The sequence below is a fragment of the Engraulis encrasicolus genome, chromosome 23, assembly GCF_034702125.1.
Source record: "Engraulis encrasicolus isolate BLACKSEA-1 chromosome 23, IST_EnEncr_1.0, whole genome shotgun sequence".
Taxonomy (NCBI): Eukaryota; Metazoa; Chordata; class Actinopteri; order Clupeiformes; family Engraulidae; genus Engraulis; species Engraulis encrasicolus.
Genome location: NC_085879.1, coordinates 12,488,509 through 12,516,008, shown reverse-complemented (window position 1 = coordinate 12,516,008; position 27,500 = coordinate 12,488,509). Strand labels below are relative to the sequence as shown.

General features: G+C 46.1%; 2 protein-coding genes across 3 annotated transcripts in view; one reads left to right on the top strand and one right to left on the bottom strand.

The window, feature by feature from the left end:
* fgf18a (fibroblast growth factor 18a) overlaps positions 1-14,021 on the top strand; it is a 29,451-nt gene extending 15,430 nt beyond the window's left edge. The window contains exons 2-5 of one of the 2 annotated variants that reach the window (XM_063189617.1): positions 3,994-4,033; positions 5,994-6,171; positions 10,289-10,395; positions 11,854-14,021. In XM_063189617.1, coding sequence (XP_063045687.1) covers positions 3,994-4,033; positions 5,994-6,171; positions 10,289-10,395; positions 11,854-12,120 — 592 coding nt within the window. In that variant the 3' untranslated portion in view covers positions 12,121-14,021. Of the gene's footprint in view, positions 1-3,993; positions 4,034-5,993; positions 6,172-10,288; positions 10,396-11,850 lie in introns of both variants that reach the window. The other variant, XM_063189616.1, reaches the window with a different exon arrangement.
* A 2,451-nt stretch (positions 14,022-16,472) lies between these two features.
* LOC134440605 (F-box and WD repeat domain-containing 11-B) overlaps positions 16,473-27,500 on the bottom strand; it is a 35,173-nt gene continuing 24,145 nt past the window's right edge. Inside the window, exons 8-13 of the mRNA XM_063190725.1 lie at positions 26,484-26,733; positions 23,997-24,115; positions 22,670-22,780; positions 22,050-22,128; positions 20,734-20,898; positions 16,473-18,468 (exon numbers count right to left, since the gene is read on the bottom strand). Of these exons, the coding sequence (XP_063046795.1) occupies positions 20,737-20,898; positions 22,050-22,128; positions 22,670-22,780; positions 23,997-24,115; positions 26,484-26,733 (721 nt within the window). The 3' untranslated portion in view covers positions 16,473-18,468; positions 20,734-20,736. The remainder of the gene's footprint in view (positions 18,469-20,733; positions 20,899-22,049; positions 22,129-22,669; positions 22,781-23,996; positions 24,116-26,483; positions 26,734-27,500) is intronic.

Sequence of the window (27,500 nt, the reverse complement as noted above, 5' to 3'; positions counted from 1 at the left end):
GCCTTGTTCGTACATCCATGTGGAAAGCTTGGCGCGGCAGGGGGGCAACATCTCTGCCTTGGTCCTGGCGGTAGAATTCCCACAGCTGGGAAATACACTACAGGTGTTGGGGTTGCTAGGTTGGTCGGTCTGCTGTTGTGTATGTGTTTAAGTGTGTGTGTGTGTGTGTGTGTGTGTGTGTGTGTGTGTGTGTGTGTGTGTGTGTGTGTGTGTGTGTGTGTGCACGTGTGTGTGTGTGTGTGTGTGTGTGTGTGTGTGTGTGTGTGTGTGTGTGTGTGTGTGTGTGCCCTCTCCCTGGTCCTGGGACAACTAGCCCCTTTGTCCCCGCCCCCATGTTGGCTTCCCTGTGTGTGTGGGTTGGGGGGTTGCTTGGGGGGATATGAAAGCCAGGAAAGGATGCAGGAGTGTGGTCTGAACACAGGCATGAACGAGGTGACCGGGTCACATTTTGTACAAATGGAAATATGAAAGCACGCAATATATTGGAGTCAGTCGATCGTTTGTCGGATGCGGGGGTGTGGGTTGAGGGGTTGTTTTGGGGGTTATTTGAGAGACAGGGAAAGGATACGCAAGAGTGTGGTCTGAATCCAACCATGGTTGGGGTAACAGTATCTATAATAGGAATGGGCAGGCTCACAATTTTTCTAATGATACGGTCATCATGGTTGGCATGTGTATAGACACAGGGGTTGTGCGGATTGCTGGGGGTGGGGGTGGGGTGGTGGTGCCATGCTATCCAGAAAAGGACACAGACATCTTGTTTCAAGCTTGTTGGCGGTTACTGGGGGGACATATGAAAAAATAAAGGAATCGAGCATGATATAGGTGACAGCTTCTACAATAGCTCAGTCATTGTGTGTGTGGGTGTGTGCGTGCGTGCGTGCGTGCGTGCGTGCGTGCGTGCGTGCATGTGTGTGCATGCGTGTGTGGGACATGTGACAAGAGGACATTGCAACCTGGTCTGACTCCAGACATGACTTTCTACGCTTAAATCTAGAAATATGATGGCGCACAACATAAATAAAGACTTCTCATATAACATGCGAAGAGGACCTCTCAGAAAGAATTAGATGTCGTATAGTTTGAAGAATTAGATATAGTATAGTTTGACGAGCACTCCAAGACCACAGACCTCCAAAAAGGCAGCTCAGTTCCCTACAGTTATGTGCAATCATGTCAAAAATGGTCTCTCTGTCACGATACCGTAGATTGCCAGAAGTAAATCCTAGATCAGGAGACTAATCCAGATCATTGCTCATACATGTATGTATCTCGCTTGTATGCCGCATGCCTAATTTTGACCCACACTGAAAAGTTTGGCTATATCTTTTTCAGTTTGGAGGTTAACCCCTTCCTTGAACCGTCCTTTCAAGCACCTGGCAAAGTAGTAACCTTGAGTGGTAAATCATCTAATACAAGAGTCTGGAGTCCTTATGTTCTTATCTAAATGACAGCTGTGGGCTATCTATTAGTAGACGTACCACTTCACGGGGTGAATGTGGCCAGATTCATCATTTATCAGATTGCTAACCATGTTCTTGGATTGCCAGTGACTTTAAACCAGATGGACATAATGACCAAAACACCAATACAATTGGACAGCTGTGGCCTGCCCTGTTGGTAAATGAATTGGCCTCGGGATCAAAGGGTCACTGTTTTGATTCCTGTGTCAAGTGCTGAAAAATGTGCTTTGCGAAATGGATGACCAGTGCTCTCTGTCACCCGTCTTTATTCAAGGCTGCCAACGTGTCCTTGTCCAGGGGCACTGTCCTTGTGATTCACTGCTGGGACTCCCGACAAGTGTGTCATATAAAGGCAATGTGTAACATAGTGTTTCTCAACAGGGGGCCTTAGGAGAGTGTTAAGAAGGATACAGCTGAGAGGGAGCGGTGCGTAGTTGCCATTGGAGGCATTAGTCCACTTCATATTTTAAGGGCAGTGTTGGCAGGCTTATGATGAGGTCAAGGGGGTGTTGGCAGACTTATGATGAGGCCAAGGGGGTGTTGGCAGGCTTAATATGAGGTCCAGGGGGCATTGAGAACCATGGGAAGGTTGAGAACCACTGGGGTAACATGACCTAAGATGTGGTAACACCTTACTTGACTCTAAACATGACACGGTACTGTCATCACAGTGTCATCAATATTGTGTCAATGCCATAAACATTTTACGACTGTTGTCACCGAAAGCCTGTACTGTCGTTATACACAGTACAATGACATTTAAATTGTCCCTTCAACATGCACACAAGTATAACAATGATAGGCTACTTGAATTGTGTGCATGTTGAAGGGACAATTTAAATTGGACTGTGTATAATGGCGTTAAATACTTTCTATAACAATGATAACAATCGTGAACAAAAACATTGACATCATGTTTATGAGACTTTCATGACAGTGTTATGACAGTGTCTTGTCATGCAGATGTCATGCTTCTTTCTGCACTGCCAGGTAAACCGTTACCAGATGTGTTCACTGTGCAATGCCCCCAAAACAATGTGCATTGCTCATAGTGCAATACCACTGCTACTGCACTTGATTGTATGCAACCCATTGATTGCAATTTACTATCTATTGTTGTGTTACAAGCACCATTACACACAGCAAGCCTATACGCCGTTATGACGGTTGATCTGATAGTCCATCGGTTGGAATCTGCGTAGCTTTTTGGAGAACTTGTCCTCCATGTAGGCCTCATGACCTTGTCATTTGTGCTCACTTCTACCTTGATCCTTTTGTACTTATTGACACTTAAGTTTGACAGGTAACAGACAGATTGCATTACTCTTTCAAATGACTGTTAGACCACATCTGTTAAGACAAAGTTAGTGTCCTTGAGAAATTTGCGTTGTTCCAGGGGAGCCATCTATGTGCACTCAGTTGCAAATAGGGGGCAATAGTCTATTTTAGTCTTTTTATAATACTAAGGGAGGCACAGGCAAGTTTATGATGAGGTCAAGGGGGGCGTTGGCATGCTTATGATGAGGTCAATGGTTTTCAAAAAAGGCCACTGGTCTAGACAGATGTTTTTGTCTAGATTAGAAGTGTTCAAATGTGAAACTCTTTAAATAATGTGACCCACCTAATGAGAACTGTTTAAATTGTATTTCCATGTCCAATTTAAGGCAAATCGAAAAAGGTGGACTGATTCTGTAGACTTATATTCTTGGCAAATGCACTCAGAGGGCTTTAGCATCTGAACTCTTCATTTTGTTCATTTTGCTCTGTCCTCATTCCTGAGTCTCGGTCTGCTGTTTACCTATGGCATTCCAACTGTGTTGTTGTTGCATTCCTGTTAAGATCCACATACTGTACATAACCCAGGTTTTTGCAGAGGTCTTTGTTCACTCCACATTTTCAAAGCACAGTCCTAACACACACACACACACACACACACACACACACACACACACACACACACACACACACACACACACACACACACACACACACACACACACACACACACACACACACACACACACACACACACACACACACACACACACACACACACACACACACACACACACACAGGCCTCCTCATATTCTCCTCATGCCTTTTCACCACATTGCATTGCTGCAGCATTGTCCAGTACAGATATCAAACAAAACAATGTCATGAATGCGCAGAATGTGTCATAAAATATGGCGAAAAGGGTGCACAAGACTACAAAGGAGGCTGCAAAGGAGTGCAAGTAAAGGTTTAATTTGATCAACATTGTAACGGCCATGTCCACTAGTATTCCCTTCTCTCCATCTCTCCCTCCTCTCCTCCCCTCCCTTCTATGTTCTCCTCTTCTTCCAAGTACATCCAGATACACACATTATATGCAATTATTGTCTTGAGTGTAATTGAGGTAATACATGCTTCATTATACTATTTTTAACCCAGGTGTCCTCTTCTCCTCTCCTCTCTTCCCTTTCATTCCTCATTTCTCCTCCTCCCTCCATTCCTCTCTGTCTCTATCACTCTCTCCGTCTCTTCCAGATTTATCCAGATGTTGCTGGTGATGTGCAAGCCTTTGCAGGTGAGTGTCATCATGCAACAACATAATGGCAGGTTGCGTAGCATGGCGAGAGAGAGAGAGAGAGAGAGAGAGAGAGAGAGAGAGAGAGAGAGAGAGAGAGAGAGAGAGAGAGAGAGAGAGAGAGAGAGAGAGAGAGAGATGGAGTGAAAGGCTGACTAGAGGAGAGACCTGGAGATATTTGTATGAGAGAGGAGGTGGAGAAGGGTGGAGAAGCTGAGATGGAGGACGAGGAAAGAGAGAGAGAAAGAAAGAAGGGGAAGGCAACAGGACAGAGAAAATAAAAGAGGTGGAGGAAGAGAGAGAGAGAGAGAGACAGACAGACAGACAGACAGACAGACAGAGACGGACAGACAGACAGAGAGAGACAGAGAGACATGCACATGAGAAGGCCAGTCAGTGGAGAAGTACTGGTAGGTGGTGCAGCAGATAACAGGGGTAAGAGAAGAGGGCGGAGGGGGGAGGAGAGAGAGATGGAGAGGCTGATAGCCCCGGGTCAACCATGAGGAGAGCCAAGAGCCACGCAGAAAACCACACAGGGAGAGAGAAAGAGAGAGAGAGAGAGAGAGAAAGAGAGAGAGAGAGAGAGAGAGAGAGAGCTGGAGTGAGAAGACAGAGATAAAGACGGTCAGAGGGAAAGAAATGGAAAAGAAGATGGAGCGAAAAGAAGAAGAAGAAGAAAAACAGATCGAGAGAGTACAGAGAGATCGAGATGGAGAGATGGAAAGGAACACAGTGAGAGAGCAAATGAGTCAGACACGGAGAGACGTATCCATAGACATAATAATAAGAGCCAGGGTTTAGGTGAAACTGACACCCTCCCCTCCCTCCGTCTTGTACTCGCCGGGGCCCAGCAGGTGTTGGGGTTGGGGTGAACGGGGGGAACAGATGTAGACGTGGTCAGAGGACGATACAGGAAGAGAGAGAAAGAGAGAGAGAGAGAGAGCAGAAAAGGGGTGATGATGTGAGCAGAGTGTGTAAAGTAGAGGTACTCTTACTGATGCAATTACAACACTAGAATATGATCTTACCTACCTAATGAAGTAGGTATACACTGTAAGAGTACTTCTGCTTTTACTTTATCCACCTCTGGCATGTGATGAAAGGGGGTGGGGTGGGTTCAGTGACTCATGAAGCATCTTGGCGTGCTGGCCTTGGCCAAGCCCTTGCTCAAAGGACTCTACCTAACACTCTACTGATAATACTAAATAATGGATAAAAAATAATAATACAATGAATACATGGATTTATAAATAATGGATAAAAAGTGTCAGCTCAGTGCAGTGATGGGCAGCCTGTATTCATTGGTTATAGTCCATTGCCATGTATTCCAAATGGCCTTGTTTTATCCGCCCAATTCAACAAGGTGATTGGCTGTTTGAGAGTCAGTCACCTGCTTGACCATGTTAAAACCAGGTCGTTTGGAATATGTGGCACTGGATTGTAAATAATGGATCCAGGTTGCCCATGGCTGGGCTAAGGCTCATGTTATATTACATATTGTAAATGAAACTGATACCCTCCCTGTTTGCACTCACCGAGCCAGGCCCAGCAGACATGGTCAGAAGACAATAGAAGAAGAGGACAGGGAACGTAACTCATGCCCTGTACCTAAATACCAAATATTGGATATACTAAACACTATGTAATGTATACACATATTGCCTAAAAATGTACTGTAATGCTATGTACGTATTGTAAATTAGACTGTTGGTTTTAGAGTTGGCCTGTAGATCTCAAGGTTGCAGGTTCAATCCCCACCCTTACCAATTCCTTCTAACCTCCATAGCTGAAGTGCCCTTGAGCAAGGCACCTATCCCCACACTGCTCCAGGGACTGTAACCAACACCCTGTCATATTTGTAAGTCACTTTGGTTAAAAGTGTCAGCTAAGTGTAATGTAGTGTAAAGGTACTGTAAAATAAAAACTCACAGCCTCCCTGTATTGTCGGTCGTTTTGTCAGGTGTTGGGGGTGGACGGGGTGAACTTCAGCGTGCACGTGGAGAACCAGACTCGGGTGCGGGACGCCATGAGCCGGCGGCACCACCGCGTCTACCAGCTGTACAGCCGCACCAGCGGCAAGCACGTGCAGGTCATGGGCCGCCGCATCAGCGCCAAGGGGGAGGACGGAGACAAATATGGTAAGGGCACCACACAAAGGGCACAACACTCTAACACGCACACACACACACACACACACACACACACACACACACACACACACACACACACACACACACACACACACACACACACACACACACACAATATGGTAAGGGCACCACACAAAGCGCACAACACTCTCAAACGCACACACACACACACACACACACACACACACACACACACACACACACACACACACACACACACACACACACACACACACACACACACACACACACACACACAAACACACGCACACACACGATATAGTAAGGGCACAACACTCTCAAACGCACACACACACACACACACACACACACACACACACACACACACACACACACACACACACACGCGCACGCACGCACACGCACACACACACGCGCGGACACACACGTTAAAATAAGGGCACAACACAAAGGGCACAACAGTCTCTCACACACACACACACACACACACAAACACACACGCACACACACACAAACACACGCACACACACACACATGCACACACATGATATAGTAAGGGCACACACATCAGGAACACACAATCACATACACACACATATGGCAAGACAGCTCTCAAACACACACACATACACAAATATGATAAGAGCACAACACAAATGCACACACACACATATCAGGCACACACAATAAACATATACACATACAGTATGGTAAGGGCACTACACAAACACACAAGTAGACACATTATGCACGCCCAATCACATATGGCAAGTGAACATTCAAATATTTTGTGCATTTACGTATATACACATACAGTTCAGTGTACAGAACAAATACACACTGTAGCAGAATGTAGTGGACTGGAACCAATACTCTCTGGGGTGCTGAACTGTGGTTCTGACCGCTACACCAAAGAGCCAGGCTTGTCAGTGTGCAATTCAGAGTACATTCAGTGTGATGGTCACACACACACACACGCATATTTTGTGCATGTAGACTAACAGTCCAGTACACACACGCAAACACACACACACACACACACACACACACACACACACACACACACACACACACACACACACACACACACACACAGAGTAAATCACAAAAATCTCTATCACACACACACACACAGACATCACAGACACACATCTACACCATCAGTGATCTATAGAGAAAGCTGCTGCAGATACGTTGTAGATGTACCTCTGACAGACAGACAGACAGACAGACACCTACATACACATGGAGGCAGTCAGAGCGCAGCAGAGGTAGGCAGCAGTGGAGAAGCTGAACCTGCCTACAGTACAGGGGAGGGAGGAAACAAAGGAAAAGGGGCTGTGTAGCATAGGGCTGTTGCTGATGGGGCCGCTGCCGTTGGTGGAGGGTGCTGACACAATGATTCACGGGCCACAGACGGCAGCAAGACAAAGGGGGCTGAGTGGGAGAGGATAGAGCAGAGCGGAGCGGAGCAGTCCAGTCAGCCAGGCAGGCAAGCGAGGCGAGGCGCAGGCGTTGGTGTTAGACATTGTGTTAGAAACTCATCTGCCCATTGATCTCTGGCTATTGATTTCTCATTCACCCCCCTGTTGTCTTCTCTATAGGCTGCCTCCCCTGCATCCCTCGCTTCCCCTTGCTTGCTCTCCCTACCTCCCTCTCTTCCTCCCTCACTCCTCCTCCGCCTCTGCAGAGGTTGTCTCTCTTTTTTCACACACAGATGCATATAGACACACTCTCTCTCTCACACACACACACACAGATGCACGCAAACACACACACACACACACAGATGCACGCACACACGCACACACACACATAGTGACTGCAGTCAATCAAACACAGATGCACACACACACACACCCACTCACTCAATCACTCAATCGCTCACAAACACTGCACACACAGCAAACGCACACACTGACTCACTCCCGCACATCCACCCACACACACGTTCTGCCTTTTTTTTCTCTCCACACTTATCTATCTTTTAAAGCCTGCTTGAGCCATTACATTTTTGTTCGACAATGTTTGCTGATTAGACTAATATAAGATCACAGCCATGTGTGCACGCTCTTTACTTTTGTTGTCTCACAAGAGCCGCGAAGCCGATATCTGGTGTGCCCAGAGAGGGAGCGAGAGCTCAGCCACGATCTTACTCACGGCTCATCGTGGGGTTATGTTATCAAAGGAAAACAGAGGAAGAAGAAGAAGAAGGGGAAAAAACACACCCACCAAACGAAAGAGCAGCTCGTGCAGGGATTAAAGGAGGTGTATTTACCCAGCAAGTGGGGGGAACATGAATGGAGAGAGATTAGAGAAGTGTGTGTGTGTGTGTGTGTGTGTGTGTGTGTGTGTGTGTGTGTGTGTGTGTGTGCGTGTGTGTGTTTGGGGATGGAGGGGTGGGAAGCGGGGTGTTGGGGCTGGAGAGGGAAAATATTGATCTTACCTGACCCCTTTGTTGACAAAGGTCATGTAGGCACCATTTCAAGAGTTTATTTTTAAACAAACATGGCCTCTTTGCTCTGCTTTCCTTTCCTTGCCTTTCCTTCCCCGTCTTTTCCAGGGGTCCTTTGAGGAAGTCAAGTGAAGGCTTAGTCGGTGTGGTAAGCCAAGGGGGAGAAGAGATACGGCGTGAGTTAGTCGACATTTAGATTTTAATCTGGAGGGGATAAGCAAAGACTGCGTTAATCTAACATTAGCCGTAGACAGGAGGGTGCGAAAAAAGCGAAAACGCAATTTCCTCGTTTCGATCGGCGAGCGGTGTTGTGTGAGTATGGAGCTGACCTGTCAGCCAAAATGGATCGGCGCGGGGGCAAACAGGATAGTTATCTGGTCTGTGTAATTGTGTCAAACAAAGACTTTAGTGGCAGAGGGCGCGGGGATCAATTGTCGTACACAATCACTCCTTCAGCTGTCTGTGTGCCGGTTCTTAGAAGATATCGTCAATCCTTGATTGGACCAGAATCCAAGCTCCATGGATCTAGTATTGCTTCTAAGGCGAGACTACAGGCAACTGCATTGCATAAGTACATTAACAAAATAACTTCATACTGTACTTGCAGCAGTTTGCACCTGACTCACTAAATCTGCATGCACCATTTCTTCGTTGAGTATGTGTGTGAGTGTGGACATGTGCTAACAATGAACCACGGTTCCAAATGTGTCAGAAGTCCTTTGCTGTGTCTGAAATCCTTTGCTATGGTTTTTCGCGGCTCTGGGGAAGATATTACATCAGAAACTCCTTTCATCAGCTTTTACTCACAAAACCTCTGGAATCACCCTGGATATTCCTGGTTTTTCGCTCTGGTCTTGGACTCTGTGAGTTTTTACTCACACACCTTTGGAATCAACCTGGATATTGCTGGTTTCCAGCGAAGGATTATGATTTCTCAAAGAGCTTCCAAGAACCGAGAAGCAAAAAGCCCCAGGGCTAAACACAGAGCCCCTGATGTGTGCTTGAGACAACAGAGAAGAACAAGTACGCCTGCGGCAGTGTTTCCCAAAGTGTGATCCACCAGCAGATGTGTTAGATACCAAAATAGGCCGTATAACACATGGGTCATTGATGGTTTTACAAGCAGAAGTCAGGTAGTGCAACCATGCCACTGTTGTATGGATCAGGTACAACTTCACACGATAGTGACATAGCTATGGAACCCTGATGTCTGCTTCTTAAAACTTTTTCATGTATCATCATAAGCTGTATACCATGTATGCAATTTCCGCCATTCTTAGTTAGGGCTATGATGCTGCATTTACAGATCCCTGTTAGGGTTGGGGTTTAGGTGGTTTTGAATTAGAGACGTAGCTCTCAGAAACACTGGAGTATATACAGTACGCACATCACACAATTTACTCTCACAGCCACATGCCAAGAAGTATACTAGATCTCCCAGTAGGCCTCATACAGATACATACCCATCCTGAAGACCAACAGAGTATACAACTATTTCTGTGAATACTGTAGTACACTAGGGCCTCCAGTGATAGGCAACGTGGATGCAGAAACTACAATCCAGTGTTGAATCCAGGTTGCCAATCACTGAGCCTCATGCAAATATGCACCGTAGATCCTCCAGCAGGTTTTAATCAGTCTGCGTTTCTCTGCGTGTCCCTTCACAAGCCCAGCTCGTAGTGGAGGCAGACACCTTTGGGAGCCAGGTGCGCATCCGGGGGAAGGAGACCAACTTCTACCTGTGCATGAACCGCAGGGGCAAGCTGGTGGGCAAGGTGAGTTAAAATGTGTGTTGAGCTTTTCCGTTAAACATAAGTGATGGGCAAACAGCATTCATTATTTTACAGTGAATATACATATTCCAGATGACCTGGTTTCAATTCAACGAGGAAATTATCCAACCAGGCAATCACCTGGTCGAATTGGACAAGTAAAACAAGGTCATTTGGAATATGTGGCACTGAATGTGTACTGGATGAGTTTTTTGCTGTATATAATCCAGTGCCACATATTCCAAATAACCTTGTTTTACTTGTCCAATTCAACCAGGTGATTGCCTGGTTGGATAATTTCCTCGTTGAAATGAATCCATCCGTCCATCATAATGTTAAAAAGTGTGGAGATACAGTATTTGTGTAGAGGAATGTGTATTGCACAGGTGATGTTGGACACCCAAATTTCCTTTTAAGTATAAAGAGTTTAATTTTAATGGTGCTAAATTGATCGACTGATCCGCTAAAGCAGTCATAACAGCATTTAAACCATACATATGGTACATATGATACTTCTGTACAGTTTAAAGCAAAAAAACTCAATTGGGAGTTTATTAAACCTTGAAGAGTAATTTAAACATTTCCCTATTAAGTGTAGTACAGAGTTTATGTTACATTTTAAGTTTTAGTTTAAAATTAGAGCTTGTTACAACAAACCAAGCAAGTGTAAGAAAATTGAGTTCAATTACCACCAGAGAAGTGTGTTCGCACCATATCATGAGTCTCCACTTCAAAACAAAGTCAGTCAGATGTTTAAGAACCATATTATCCCTCTGGACAAACTACAGAGAACGAATCCTCCATTGCTGGCGTATCCTAAACGAACGGTGGACCAATTGAGGAGGAAGCATGGGACTTAAAAAAATAGGATGTTATTTTTCTTGAAATAAATGAGTTACAGACCGCATTCTTACCAATAAAACAATTCACAAGGCAACCGCTAGCAATTTTGAGACCTAATAATAACGTAATGACATTCTGAAACAAACCTTTTCATCCCAAGAGAAGAGAGGCTTCCAGGAAGGCCTCCAAAAAACAAGATCATTTATTTCTCCAGGCTGAATTGGGCTTTTCCTTGGTGGAAAACAGAATAAAGGCATTAATAAATACACTGCTGTACACTCCCACTCCCCTGCCTGTCTATGAGCAAAGACCATCCTCGTTTTGTAGCACAATAAAGTGAGAAACAAATGGGGAAGGATTTGCACGCTGCTTGCAAAAGACTTAATTTATTGAGGATGGCAACGTTTCGATCATAGGTCTTCTCCAGGCATCTTGTTGGCACCTGCTGATATTTTTCCCTTGTATGTGCGCGCCCTCCACTACACAGAGTAAATGCCCTGTGTTAAAAACAGCAATGTTATGCTATATTGTGTGCGTGTGTGTGCGTGTCCTTTATCATTTTTCTGCCCATTGACCTTATGGCCTTTTCCCCATCTTGTCTTTGTGTCCTCCCAGAAGGCCAGTAATCGCAGTGCTGACTGCGTCTTCGTGGAGAAGGTGCTGGAGAACAACTACACGGCGCTCATGTCGGCCAAGTACAACGGCTGGTATGTGGGCTTCACCAAGAAGGGGCGCCCTCGGCGCGGCCCCCACACACTCCCCAACCAACAGGACGTCCACTTCATGAAACGCTTCCCTCCGGGGGAGCAGCCGGACGTCACGCCGTTCCGCTTCACGACGGTTAGCAAGCGGAGCAAGCGAGTCAGAGCCGCCAGGCCACGCTAACAACACTAAACATTAGCGTTATGCTAATGCGTCTTTTTGTTTGTTTACCCGCCCCACACATCGTCTCCTGTCAAAAGGCCACTAAAAAGTCCTGTGTGTTTCTGTTTTTCGGGACGAAAGCTACAAAATGTTTACCCCTGTGGGACGTGCTAACCCAGACTGATTGACTGACTGACCAACAGTCCCTCATCTTTTGCCACCGTGTAAAGAGAAAATGACTGGATCATTTCAAAAACGAAAAAGGGAGACATGCTAACGCGGCCTAAGCTAAGTGTATGCCAACTAGCCCAGCATGGGGTGAATCCTGTTTAATGCTAAAATGTTAAACAATTTCGATGCTGACAACAGACTGAATATGACTAGCAGCTGTTTTACTGTGTGAAGTCCAGGCATCATCTCATCAATTCTTTCAATAACGTCAGCACTGACTCACACACACAGCAATGACCCTATTCATTTTTTCACTTTGGTTTTGGATATTGAACCAGACAGATAGACAGACAGAACACACAACGACAGGCTCCCAAATACCTATGGAGAAGCCTAGAGACTAAGTCGACACCTGGCAAGCCAGAAGTGGCAGGGTGGGACTGGGCTGCCGCCGACTGTCCGGGCCCTATCGGTTCGGTCCCCTCCAGTGCAGTTTCGCTCCGTCTGGCTCCGTTGTATGTTTGGGACCAGAATTCTGCATGGAAGTTAACCAAACGGTCCAATTGACCAAGCTGTTGGACTGGACCTTCGATCAGTTCCGGTCCTGTCCCGGTGCTGTCCCAGAGACCAGACCTGCTTGAGACCAGATTTCTGCATGGAAATAACTAAACGGGCCAACAGATCAAGCTTTTTGCCCTGGATCTTCGAGCCTGTTCAGAAACGGCAAAAACTCAAAACAAAAAATCCAGGAATGCAAGGTCCAGGATGAGGCAACCAAAAGAGAAGTCTTGCCAATTTAGGGAATGGGCATGTTCTCCTGACACAGGACCTAAGCAACCAAAATGTCTGACATTTGTATTTGTGTATGGATGTGCGTGTATGTGTGTGAAAGTGTGTATGTGCGTTCGTTAAGTGTGAAGAGTGGCTGAGAGTGAAGGCCATCATTAAGGGAATGACTGTTCCTGTGAAAGATGTTTGCTTTTTTTGACCGGCCATGTTTGTTTCGATTTACATCGAGATCGAACTCTGGAGGAGCAAATTCGTCGTACGGAGCGCCCGCAATGTAAAGAAGGGCGATGTGAGTGACTGCCCGCGAATTAGTTCTCCATGCAGAAGGGGTGACGTGCCCTTAATTGGACGTTTACAACAGGGAAGGGTGACCTGGAGGACAACAGGTGATGATCTCGCCTTTGCTTTCCCTCTCTCTATTGAAGGACATAACCCTATGAGAACTGGAATGTACAAATGAATGCTATAAAGACATTAAGTATCAGCTGCACCAAAAAAAGACTTTATGATAACCAAAGACAACTGGAGACCAATGATGGATTTTGGTGACCACGCCCCCGTTTCAGCCCTGTAAACCAATAGCAAGCACTCAATCACAGGGCGAAAGGGGTGCTGCCCAATCAATCTCTTTGCATTTGCATTGCTATAGAAACGACACAGGGAACAATTTACTCCCAACTTTGAGACAGTATGGAATGCTGCTACCAAGGACACTATGGATTAACCAAAGTCTCATACACAAAAAAATATTAAAGGGAACCCATTAAAAAAACTATATAAAGATTATATTATATATATATAAAGAGTAAAGGCTAAATAAGCAATATTATATGATTGCTACTATAATTGTTGTTATAAATATGAAATTATTTCACTTATTTATTTCATCTCAGTGTATGGCAGCCTTTCTACACGCCAGTAAATCTTACAGAAAAAAACTGTGCATCAGTAAACGGCGCTCCTTTTTCCATACTTTGCTGTTGTCGTCCGCTATCCTTTCCACAAACACATCCATCCATTGTGGTTACATTGTCCTCTTCACAGATATGTTTCCGGGGTTTTAGGCCATAATAGGATTGGACAGGTTGAGAAAGTTAAGTCACCGGAATATAGAGAGACATTGGAAAATATCGGGAAATTATCTCCATGTCAGTGGATTTATGGTACAGTGTTTCAGCTCACTGAGCTACGGTGCCTCCAAGTTGGCTATTGTAGGGGAGTTCTTCTGTGCTCGGTTGTGAAAATCGGACTTTGCTGTACATTGACTACTAAAAATAATGTAGCAGGTATGACAGAGTAAGGAGGGGGAGCTGCTCTTGGAGGGGGAGCCAAGCTCCAGAGGGCTCCTGCCCAAGTTAAACACTGCATACCACCAATACCACCTCTATCTCTTTTCCTACCCGATCCATGTCTTTTTTAGCCCCACTTTAAACAAACAAAAATTAGAATCCCATCTCAACTCAAAAGCTCTCGTTTACATACCAGGTTTTTGCATGCAGGCCTTACTGAATGTATCTCTTTGTTGTACCGGCAGCCGCACAGACTGACGGGCAGAACAAAAATCCCCCCCTAAATCCATTTTCTTATTTTCAGTCCCAGACACTTGTCTCACAAGGAGGAGTGGGGAGGGGGGGCATGGCAGGCACACCACTTAACTGCACCCCCCACCAGTCCCCCAAACCCAATCCCCCCTACCCCTGTGGTGGTAACTGTAGACCTGTCACTGACAGGATGAGCCAATAGAATCGGCAGACATCAAAACAGCTGACTCAGTGGGAAAAACGCTGGAGGATTTTTCGATTCCGAACCCAGCAAAGGCAGTCAGGCACGGAGGGAGGGAGGGATCCTGAGTAAAGTGAAGCAGAGCGGGGGCTCTCTCGCTCGTGGAACGACAACGCTGGCGGAATGGTGGAAAGATTCGGGAGCCAAACCCAGGCAGGGTGGAAGAAGGTGTATATGGTAATGGCGTGGAGGAAGGAATTTGAAAAATGTGCGTGAGAACCGAGTAGTGACCTGAGACTTGCAGGAATTATGGGAAAAATCCCACAGACCCACAGGAAGCACACACACCCAGCAGACACATGCAGTCAGACACACACACACACACACGCACAGAGACTGTCAGACACTCACACACTGTCTGCCATGATTGTGCTGACACACACACACACACACACACACACACTGAACAGACAAACACACCGACAGAGAAAACCTGCAACAGATAAGTGTCTTGTGATTGGACACATGTATGTATCTGGTATCTGTACAACTTGAAACAGATTACATTTGCTTTTTTTAACGTCCATTACACTGCACAGACAACAACGGATTTCATCACGCTGTCTAATGTGTAGCAGCAGTCTGCTCACCAAAGAACTATTTTGGACCGAGCTCTGATATGTTCTTAAAAAACAGCCGAGCTGAGAGGCAGAAAGAGAGAAACAGAGAAATACAGAGGAGGAGAGAGAGAGAGAGAGAAAGAGAGAGAGTGCAGGCAGTGAGGAATTCCAGTGCTGTCTCAGGGTGACACAAAAACTGCACTAACATAGCACAGCACAGCGCAAGCCTGCCTGCCTGCGAATCTGAAATGCACCGGCCTTGCCAACCGACCGCACGAGCAGCAGAGCAGTGCACTGCCAACACCAGAACAGGACCACTCATTCACAAAAGAAAGTCAAGGCCAGCCAGGCTATCTCCCACTTCGGTGTCTTTTATTTCAGTTTTTTTTTATTGATAGGGGACTTGATACAGATATACCCGGAGCATATGGCTTTGGAGTCTTAGAAAAAAATAAATAAAACGAGATCAGATGCCCTTGAAAAGTAAACAGTCCAGCTTTCGGTTTAGGCATGCAAGGCCTTGACTTGACTCAACCATTCGCTCACAGCATGCCTGTTGAATTTTCTGTTTTCTAAAACTGAACTTGTAGCACCATCTGGTGGACACACAGAGAAGCACAGCAGTGAAGATTGCAAGGGTTGTCTTTTGCAGTACACACGTTTGAATACTGCGAACAACGATTCATAACTTTGAAGAAAAAAAAGCATTAAAAAAAATCTGTGAGCTATGCAAGGTCTTTGCAAATTTTTCGGAATTGTGTCATCAAGCATGATAAGCTATTGTGAAAAAGGCGTGTGGTGACCGGTCATATTCGAGCAGTTATATGCTGGTTGTGATTCAATTAACACCACACGGATCCTGGTTGCATGGAAATTACACAGAGTTGAGTTTGACACACGGCTTGATACAATTTTCACAATCATGTACTTCATCCCTTTAAAATGATGAAAATAAACCAAGATGAAAATATCAAAACACAAGGTAGCGTACACATTTACGTCAGAGACAGTCTAAAGAGGCCTGACACACACACAAGTGTGCGCACACACACACACACACACACACTCATCCACAGTAAAGTCTTTTATTCACAATAATGTTTTATCCATTTTTAAAAAAACTCTTATATTATACAACACAGTTTTGACAAGACAAGTTTTTGTTTACAGCTAAAATCAGTTTCAAGACACAGGACCCTTAGAACAAAAGAAAAAGGCAGGCAAATACAGGCAGAGGTGAGAGAGAGAGAGAGAGAGAGAGAGAGAGAGAGAGAGAGAGAGAGAGAGAGAGAGAGAGAGAGAGAGAGAGTGCGAGAGAGAGAATTGACACTGGATGAAAAGATAAATTACAATGTCTGATATAATCTGTCCAAGAACAAAATGACCACGTATCCATTTTTTTTTTTCCTTTAAAAAAAAAAAAAACAACAGTGGCATATGAGGAAATGGTATGAAGGGCAGTTTCCAAAGGAAGAGAGGAAGAAGAAAAAGGTTAAAGAAAGAAAGAAAGAGGCTTGGCAGGAAACCACTTCCCCTTTTGGCCTCACATGCACAGCAATCTCCTCGATGAAAAACAATAAAAGAAATAACAAAAACAACACACAAACATACAAGTCACGAGACAAACTGTGGGGGTGGCGAGGGGCGAGGCAACATGTCAACCCAACCACCCACCCACCAAAAGTCAGACACTGCAGTTTTGTTTGGTGCTGCCAGCTTGTCAATCAAGTCCCAGCAGCCCATCGCGTTCCATGCCCTTGGAGAAAAAGGCCACTGCAGGCTTCGTAAGAGCCTGACTTTCCTCCCGGTCCTCACATCCTCATCGGTCAACATTGGACCGGACCACAAGTCTCTCACTTCCTGAAGTCAGCCCATCATCCCATCTGCATAAATAACTGAAATCCTGTCAGTCGAAAAAACCAACCAACCAATCAAAACGACTGATCAGGTCCTTGTTTCACTTTCCTGAGCCTTGCACAAGAGTCTTTGTCTCAGATGTGCGTTCATGCTCGTGCCATGTGTCCGTCCCATCCTTCCGCTTGTGAACGAGCAAGAGCGTGCGTGCGAGCCAGCGTGTAGCGGTCCCATCCATGGTAATTTCAAAAAGGAGGAGGAGAAAAATAAACAAAGGAACAAGGATGGAAAACAGAAAGAAAGTGGGATGGGAGAAGGGGGGGGAGGGGGTGCAGTGGACAAAAGAGGAGAGAGAAAAAGCGAGAGAATAACGAACACCTATCTCTCTGCTGTATGGCTAGTGTCCTGTGTAAGTAGTTCTAAGTACGCAAGTTGTTAAGTTAGGCGGCTAATTTAACTAGTAGGAGAGTTGGCTGCTGATTGACGCTAACTGCTAAGCTTATTACTGTTTGTTATATCTACAGTGGCATCTCTACAGCGACGGCGACCCAAACAGGCTGGACAAAGATTTAAGGAACGGCCTCCCCAAAGGAACTGTAGAGGACCATACTAGTGGTTAGGAGAGGAGGAGGTGTGTATGTGTCTGTGTCTGTGCGAGGGTATGTGTGGGAGTGAGTGAGGGAGGGAGTGAGTGAGTGAGTCTGAAAGTTGGTGGGGGAGTTAAAGAGTGCAACTATGTGCTTTTCAGGACTTCTGTATATAAATAGAGCTGGCATTGAGAACTTAAATTACGAGCTGAGCTGCACACTTCAAGTGATGGCGAATGGCGGTGGTTTGAGACGACCTTTTTCAGGCAAGGGAAAAACAAAAAAAATGGGGGTGGAGGGGGGTTGGTGGTGAACGTCAAACGGACGGGACAGTGTTTGTAAAGTGCAGTTTTTCATAATTGGAGGAGGGGGGGCTAACTCACTGATAGATGAATGCACAGCACAGTGGTGCATATGGTCAACATGGTGAACAGTGGGAAGATGAAAGAGAAGGAGGGGAAAGATGGAGAGAAGGAGAGGAAAAAGAGATGGAGGAAGAAGAGGAGGGTCAGTCCCCGGGGCTCCTCCCTCCTCTCTGGGGCCCAACCAACCAAGCGCAGTCGCAGCCAAAACCAGCCAATCAGCTCTCAGCTTTCCCAGGACACACTACCACACAGCAGAGGCACCTGTGGAAGGGAAAGAAACAGATTACACACTGCATATCTTCTTATCTGCCTATCTGTGTGTGTCTGTGTGTGTCTCCGTGTGTGTCTGTGTGTGTGTGTGTGTGTGTGTGTGTGTCTGTGTGTGTCTCCGTGTGTGTCTGTGTGTGTGTGTGTGTGTGTGTGTGTGTGGCGTGTTTATGCATACTTGTGTGAATCAGAGTGTGTGTGTGGGAGTACATGGAAAAAAGACAGAATTTATGCATACCTGTGTGAATGTGTGTCTGTGTATGTGTGTGTGTGGGTGGGTGTGTGGATATAAGAAAAAGGATTTAAGGGACTCTTGCAACTCTCTTATCTCTGCTGGAGGGCTACCACATTACACACAACATGCCCACGCTGCAGACATTATATACGACTGGGTCAAAGACTGTGTGTGTGTGTGTGTGTGTGTGAGTGTGAGCGCGCGTGCGCATGGGTGTCCGTTTTTATGCTTCTGGCCCAGGAAAGCAATAAAATACCATATCCAACAACACAGGCCTATAGCAAACCTCACTGAAAAAAAGAAGAAAAAAGACAAAAAGAAAAAATTAAGGAAAAAAAAAGCGGGTCGAGACTATAAACCCACAAGGTGATTAATCAACGTCAGCGGTTTCTTAGCCGTGGTGGTGTGGCGGAGAACAGTAGCCTGGAGCCTCTGTGTGTCCTTGTTGCGATATGGGGATTCCAGCTAACTTATTCATTGCATTAGGGCCAAGAGGATATGTGGTCGAGACCCCAAATCATTTTCCTAGATAGCACGACGATGAGTCACCCCATCCACTGTTCACTAAGTGTGTGTGTGTGTGTGTGTGTGTGTATGTGTGTGCGCGTGTTGTGGGTTGAGAGGGAATGTGTGGTATGTAATGTGCGGTAGCAGACAGGATATGGTGATGAGTAATGGAGATGGTGCCTGTTGCTACTTGCAGGGAGCGTAGGATGGGTAGAAATGTGGAGGAGCTAATATAAAAGACACAGTCCAAAGTAGATTACTGGCAATGGGCACATTAGTACGATGCCATGGTAGAGGTAACTAACTGGTACAGAATCCTGTCTGCTCACCGTGCTAACAGACCGGCCGCGACGAGATTCAAGCGTCAGAGAGTCGCTTTTGTGCAGCAAGAGCGATACGAGCCATTGAAGCTTCTAGAGTATGTCCGTTAAAAGAAGAATGCAAGCATTACAAAATTGCTAATTTGCATAATATTCGAAGGAGTTCAACTAAAAACGGTCGCTCTCGTCGCGTGAATCGCCTCAAGTCGCTCGAATCGCTTTTGTCGCCCGACTCAATACAAAGTAAATTACTTGCATCGCTCAGGTCGCAGCCGGTGTATCCGTGCGGTAAGTGAGTGACTGTAGGAACAGACCACGGGTGCTGAAAGCGTTAAAAAGCTGCAGAATCCCGCCTGGACAGCACAGACCAGGAACGGCGAAAGATTTGACGATTAACATTCAATCAGGGAGAACGACAAACCGAAGCTTGTGTTTACAAAAATGTGAACATTCCATTGTCTGCCGTCGAACCGCATCATAGCTCATTACATATTTTTCGCTGAAATCCAACTTCTCTTTGAGGCCAGAACCACTTAAGCAGCCAACACCACTTGCTCCTCCGTGCAAAGTCAATTACTTCCGCCGCTTTCCAACGCCCGCCGTCTGTTCCAACAGTAACGGCTAATGATGGGCTACCTGGAGTCTCCGGTTACAGGCCGGTGCTACATATGCCAAATGACCTGGTTTTATCTGTACAATTCAGGTAGGTGTACCAACTGGTTGAATCGAACACGTAAATCCAGACCCATCCAAATCTGTACCCATCACTTGTTACGGCAAATTAAGTTTGTGCAGTAAGTTTCTGTTAAAAATATTTTTGGGGATTTCATTATTTTTCAGACAGGACAGTGGGAGATGACAGGAAACGAGATGGGAGAGAGAGATAGGGAAGGATCGGGAAATGACCAGGGCCGGGAATCGAACCCGGGTCGCCCAAGTAGCAGTCCAGTGCCCAGCCGTTAAAGCCATGGCTGGGCAGAGTGCAGTTTGTGACAGCTGTGTGTGTGTGTGTGTGTGTGTGTGTGTGTGTGTGTGTGTGCATGTGTGTGTGCATGTGCGTGCACGCACCCTCGTGCGTGCGTGTGTAGATATTGACGTCGGAAAAGTTTGATAGCGGTAGTGTGTGTGTGTAGATGTAGGCGTGAGGAAAAAAAGTGAGATAGAGCTAGTGTGTGTGCTGCATGTCTGTGTGTGTACCTGCTATCTGGAGATGTAAGTGTAGGTCCTCGAGGGCGAGCGTCCCTCTGGCTGGCCGTTGGCTGTGACGTTCAGGAAGTCCCAGATGAGAATGGTGTCGTCATGGGAACTGCTGATGATCTGGAACTCGTCGAATTGGAGACGGAACACGCGGCCCGAATGCTCCTGCAACAGAACCCAACAACACACAATGGGAATAAGAATCTTGGTAGCACTCCGTTGCCACAGAAACAACAGTATCACACAAACATTGGAATGCTGCCTATCTTTGCAAGTGGGCATGCCACATTATTACAATTCACTCAGTTGGCGATTTCTACCCAAAGCAATCAACGTTTTTTTGCTTGTTTTTTAAAAGGTACAGGTTATTGGTTACAGTCCCAGGAGCTACGGGAGGTCGGATGCCTTGCTCAAGAGCACTTCAGACATGGATAATGTTGTTGGGAGACCACACACATCCACACATATCCTATTGGTAAGGCTGGGATTTGAACCTGCTACCCTCTGATCCCAAGACCAAATCCCTCACCAATTAGGCCACGGCTGAAAGGACAACGGGAATTAGAATCAGGGTAACCATGGAATTTTGTTGCCACGGTAACAACAATAACAAAGTAATAAACAATAATGGAATGTTGTCTACCTTTGCAAGTGGACATGCCACAGAGATCAAGTGTGTGTTATGAGCTCTGGGATGGTGTGTGGGTTCGCTTACAGACACGCAAGCACGCACACACGCACACGCACACACAGAAGGGATTCAGGGAATTGGCTTGTGCCTTAATCTACTTTTTAAATCACCTGGCTAGTTTGGAAGGGTAGAGGCAGACTGGCAGAGAGAGAGGGGGAGAAGTGTGGCTTTCTCTGTGGAATGGCTATGTAACACCAGCTCTGAGAGCAGAGCAGCAGAGCAGGAGTGGAAAAGGAGGAGAGGAGAGGAGAGTGAAGCTGAGCCCCACACACTCGCTGCCCTGCCAAGGCAGCGCTGGCACTGGCCAACACGCATGCCTTTCAGCCCCGCTTTACTGGATGAAATTTCTTTCGCATGAAGTATTCGGTACAGTCATAGTACATGTCAACACACACAGACAAGATCACAAAAACGCGCGCGCGCACACACACACACGCACACACACACACACACACACACACACACACACACACACACACACACACACACACACACACACACACACACACACACACACACACACACACACACACACACACACACACACACACACTTATTCAATAACATATACACAGAATGACAAAAACACATACACCCCAACCCAAATACACACAGACTGACTCACCACTAGTGTGCGAAGACACAGGGTGCTGGCTGGAGCACGGGGATCCAGGGCTGCTTGCAGGTCCCACACTTTAATTTTACTGCAGAGGAGAGGAGACAAGAATCACACGGCTATCGACAAACGTCTGTGTCTGTCTGTGTGTGTGTGTGTGTGTGTGTGTGTGTGTGTGTGTGTGTGTGTGTGTGTGTGTGTGTGTGTGTGTGTAAATGACAATGAGCAATCATGAACAACGAGGAACAGATGTGATAAAGCAAGAAAGGACATTGGGAACTACTGGGTGCTAAATCTTAATACGTGTCCAAGTGGAGAAAGAGAATGATCTTGTGTGTGTGTGAGAGAGTGTAAGAATGTGTCCAAGACACACAAATAGAGAGCGAGAGAGAGAGAAAAAGAAATTGGGTGTGTGCAGATGTGTGTCCAAGAAACACGGTTGAATGTGACAGAGAGACCGAGCGATAGAGAGAGAGAGCGAGAGAAATAGAGGTTGTGAGTGCAGAGATGCATCCAAGAAATGCAGATGAATGTGACACACAGAGAGAGAGAGAGAGAGAGAGAGAGAGAGAGAGAGAGAGAGAGACAGACAGACAGACAGACAGAGAGAGAGAGAGAGACTTGCTGACCCGTCGTATGCTCCACTGACGATACGCTTGTTGTCAAATCGAATGCAGCGAACCAGCTCCTCATGGCCTTCCAGAACCCGCAGACACGCCCCACACTCTATATCCCACAGCCTGAAACACACACAAACACACACACAGTAACAGGGTATATACAGCAATGTTGAAGTCAAATTTACTACCATTTAATACCCTTTTTCACTACCTTTAGATTTTTTTTACAACCATCACGACATTCCGATTCCAGTATTAACAATACATCTTTTGTCATTTCTACCTTCTAAACACTACATTACACTTTTGTGTTTTGCAAAAAGACGTCCGAAGGGGAGCAGTGCGATTCCAGAGTGCTGTTCAAATGTCTGCTTTCTATGGCACGACTCTGCTATGAACTAGGTCTTGTGGCTACTGTTGGGCGAATCACTGGTGTATGGAAAAACTGTGATAAACAGTGAATAAAGAAAGATTTTTTTTTATCAAAATGGTGCAACTCAAAAAAATAATACCCAGTTTTTCAAAAAATAATACTTTTTGAGCAAATTTACTACTTTTAAGGCCATTAAATTTTGACTTTTTAATTTATCACCTTTTAATACTTTTTAAAACCCTGCATACACCCTGAGTTAGTATCAGAAAACAGAATTGGTACCACAGCGCACGCGAACACACACAGACACGAGAGAGAGAACAAACCACAGACATGCACACACACAAACACATACACAGTTAGTATCAGAAAACAGAATTGGTAACACAGCGCACGCGAACACATATAGACATGAGAGAGAGAACAAACCACAGACACACACATACACACACACAAACACACACACACACACACACACACACACACACACACACACACACACACACACACACACACACACATACACACACACAAACACAGGGTGAGAAGAGGCACACAGAATCAGGAATACAATGACAACACCGGGAGAGACAGAGAGAATTAGGAGCACAACACACATGCCACATCACAGGCCAGAGAACACATCATGCGCTCAGCATTGCTTCCAAAGCACAAAGCATTTCCCACGGACTGCCTCCACAAACACTCACACACACACACAATAAGGCAGTTGGTACAATACAACACACAGGCACACACACAAAAACAAACACGCACACCACACATACGCACACACAAGCAGGCAAATAGACACGCATAGAGGCAGGTACTGTGACATGCTGTATGAACTGACGCACAGGCATGCGGTCACACAGACAGACAGACACACACACACACACACACGCACGCACGCACGCACACACACGCACACACGCACACACACACACACGCACACACACGCACCTGATAGTGTTGTCCGAGGAGCCGCTGACCACGAGCCGGTCCCGATACTGCAGACAGGCGATGCCCCTCTTATGGCCGTTCAGGGTACGCACAAACTCACACGTGCTGGTACTCCACACCTGAAATCACACACACACACAAAAAGTTAGGATCACAACACAAACAAACACACTTCTAAAAGCAACAGAGCAGAGGGGAAAAGCATTAGCCAACAATCAAGCCACACAATCATAACACTCCTAATTAAATCAACCTCTGGACATGACCATTTACTCTTTTGGACCCAAAGAGCCACAATATTGAGGAGAGCCGAGCAGCCAGATCAGCCAACCGCCGAAACGTGAGACCCAAGCAGGCCTCCAGTGGGTCCCACGAACCAAGAAGCCAAAACTCAGGGGAGAGAGAGAGAGAGAGAGAGAGAGAGAGAGAGAGAGAGAGAGAGAGAGAGAGAGAGAGAGAGAGAGAGAGAGAGAGAGAGAGAGAGAGAGAGAGGTGAATGTGAGAGAGTGAGAGAGAGAGAGAGACAGAGAGAGAAGTGAATGTGAGAGAGTGAGAGCTAGAGAGAGAGAGAGAGAGAGAGAGAGAAGTGAATGTGAGAGAGAGAGAGAGAGAGAGAGAGAGAGAGAGAGAGAGAGAGAGAGAGAGAGAGAGAGAGAGTGAGAGCTAGAGAGAGAGAGAGAGAGAGAGAGAATGAAGTTAGAGCGAGCGAGCGAGCGAGGGAGAGAGACAGAGAGAGAAGTGAATGTGAGAGAGAGAGACAGAGAGAGAGAGAGAGAGAGAGAGAGAGAGAGAGAAAGAGAAAAAGAGAAAGAGAGAAAGAGAGAGAGAGAGAGAGAGAGAGAGAGAGAGAGAGAGAGAGAGAGCGAGCAGAAAAAGTAAAAGCCCTTGAGTCTGCGGTCCTGCCAACCAACACAGCAGCAGTGGTCCTTGCCTTGCCTTGGCCCGGTCGTGAGCTGAGTGATATTACAAGACAAACGCGGAGCGGCAGAGGCAGAGGCAGAGGCACACACAGGGAGCAGATTGTTCCTGTGATGTTTTATTCATGTCGACCCGACCTGGCCTGTCCAATCTGATCGTGTGAGCCAGGTTCCCATGCTTGATATCTACGCATGTAAGACATCAACATGGCATTTGGAAAAAAAAAAATTGGGTGTATAGGCAACAGATAAATAAACAGAACTTGTATTTGTTTCATTACTGGGAGTCAGGTTCTCAACATGAGAGCATTGAAGATGTCAAGAAGGCCTTAGTCACTTGGGTCAATGGTTTCAAACCTTTTTTGTGTTAAAATATATGGAAATAAATGAACAGAATCCGATCTGATCCCATGAGTCATCAAGGTCTCAATGACTATGCATGGAAGACGTCAAAACGTCAGTGACACATTTTCAAAGTTTTTTTTGCATGAAAATGTTTATAGAAATAAACAAAATGGAAGACATCAGGATAACTGTAGTTGCTTGGTTGATTCTGACGATGGTGGGTCGGTTCTGCTTCACACAGATTCTGGTGTTTTGTGCGTGCGTGTGAAAATGTACAGAAAGAAATAAACAGTGTTCCTCCTTTATTCTAGCAAGATGGAATGAATACGGAGAGGGAGACAAGACTTAAATGTTTAAAAACCCTTCCTGTTGCGTGTTAACAATACACCCTCGAGAGTGTTATGCCTTTTTAGCTTCTCCAGTTCGACTTTCAAACAGTGAGCAATGAGAACTAACAGCAGTGAAAACACTGCCAGTTACACTCAAACTTTGGCCCATTTTTCACTTTTTTTTTCTGTTCAAGACCCCAAGACTGCTCAGTAATTTAAACAAAACAAAGTCATGCACGATTGAAGAAAGGAATAAAAACAGATGGAATAGCAGAACTGATAAGACTAGAAGGAAGCATGACCTAAAATACGAAAGGCTAATATTTTCTCTCTCGACTCTCTTCCTCTCTCTCTCTTACTCTCTCTTAATCTCGATCTCCGATCCTCACCCGACTCTGTGAAACTCACCCTGATGGTGCCGTCTGCAGAGACCAAGAACCTGACATAGGAGTTGACCCAAGTGGATGTTAGCAAATATGATGCATCTGTCCTGCCCGTTACCCAGCCTGTCAGACGTGTGCTCAGGCTCCCTTTTAAAACCTCTTTCTCTTATCCCCAATCTGCCCAATCTTCCTTTTCCTCTCCCCCCTCTTCTCTCTTTCTCCCTGCCCAAAACCAACCTTGATGGTGCAACCTTGGTCACTTGGCCTTTCACCGATTCCAATCTGTCCCAGACACCCACTCATTCTGTCTGATTATCTAATCTTGATGATCTAACCGTCTGCCCCGGTCTCCTCAGTTTGATGGTGCTGCCTCAAAGTAAGCAAAGGCGATGTACTTGTCATCAAAGTCGACGGCAGTGCTGTGCCCCTCACTTTTTAGACCCCAGCTCTCCTAACCACCCATTGTGTATGTGTGTGTGTGTGTGTGTGTGCATGCGTCTTTCCCTCTCTTACCTTGATGGTGCGGTCTCCCGAGGCGGAGACGATGTACTTGTCGTCAAAGTCGACCACGTTGACTGCGGCTCGGTGGCCCACCAGCACGCGGCGCAGGCTGATGTCGGTGGGCGAGGCCATGTCCCAGACGGCGATGGAGCGGTCCTTGGAGCACGTCACCATCAGCCCGTTGCAGAAGCGCAGGTGCAACACCGCCTCGTTGTGGTGGATCAAGGTGTTGAGCACCTCGCCCGAGCCCACGTCCCACACCCTGGATGGGAGAGGAGGGATGGAAAGAGGGAGGGAGGGAGGGAGAGAGAGAGAAAGAGAGAATTAGATCATCAACATTTAAGAATCAGGTGCAGCACTGCCCCGTTGTGGTGGATCAACGTGTTCGGCAATTCGCCCATGACCACAACTTTGGGAGGGAGAGAGAGGGATGAAGAGAGTAAGAAAGAGGCCGGAGGGAGAGGGGGGGAAGAGAGAGAGAGAGAGAGAGAGAGAGAGAGACACAGAGACAGAGGGAATCATAGCAGGGAAACAAACAAGGAAAGAAGAAGCAGAAAGGAGAGAAAGAGATGAAGACATTCAGAAACAACAAATCTGTGAAAAATGAGTCCATGTGAATATATGAATTATGGCAATGACGTACGAAAATAAAAGACCGGCAGGGGAGTATGAAAAGACGTGCAGCTAGGTCGCATAGCAACAAAAACAGTAAGTAGAGAAGTAAAAGAAACAGAGTTAAAACTTTAAAAAGGCGCGAGTCAGACGGTACGGTAAGCTAAGCGGTAAGGTAATGCACTTCCTTCATGTCCAAACCAGTTAGCGTAATAACCCCCGGAGAGGCGCCTTCAAAGCCGTAGACGTGCAGCCCTACTTAAGTCATGAACACCAGACTAATGGCCTTTCCATTACAGGCCCCTGGTAGACACACGCTTGGCTCTGCTGCCCCCTAGTGTCGATCCCTTGGCAATCCAACTCTGAAAAAGCTCAACTACATCACAGCAAAAGTGATTGTATTAAGTATCAAATTAA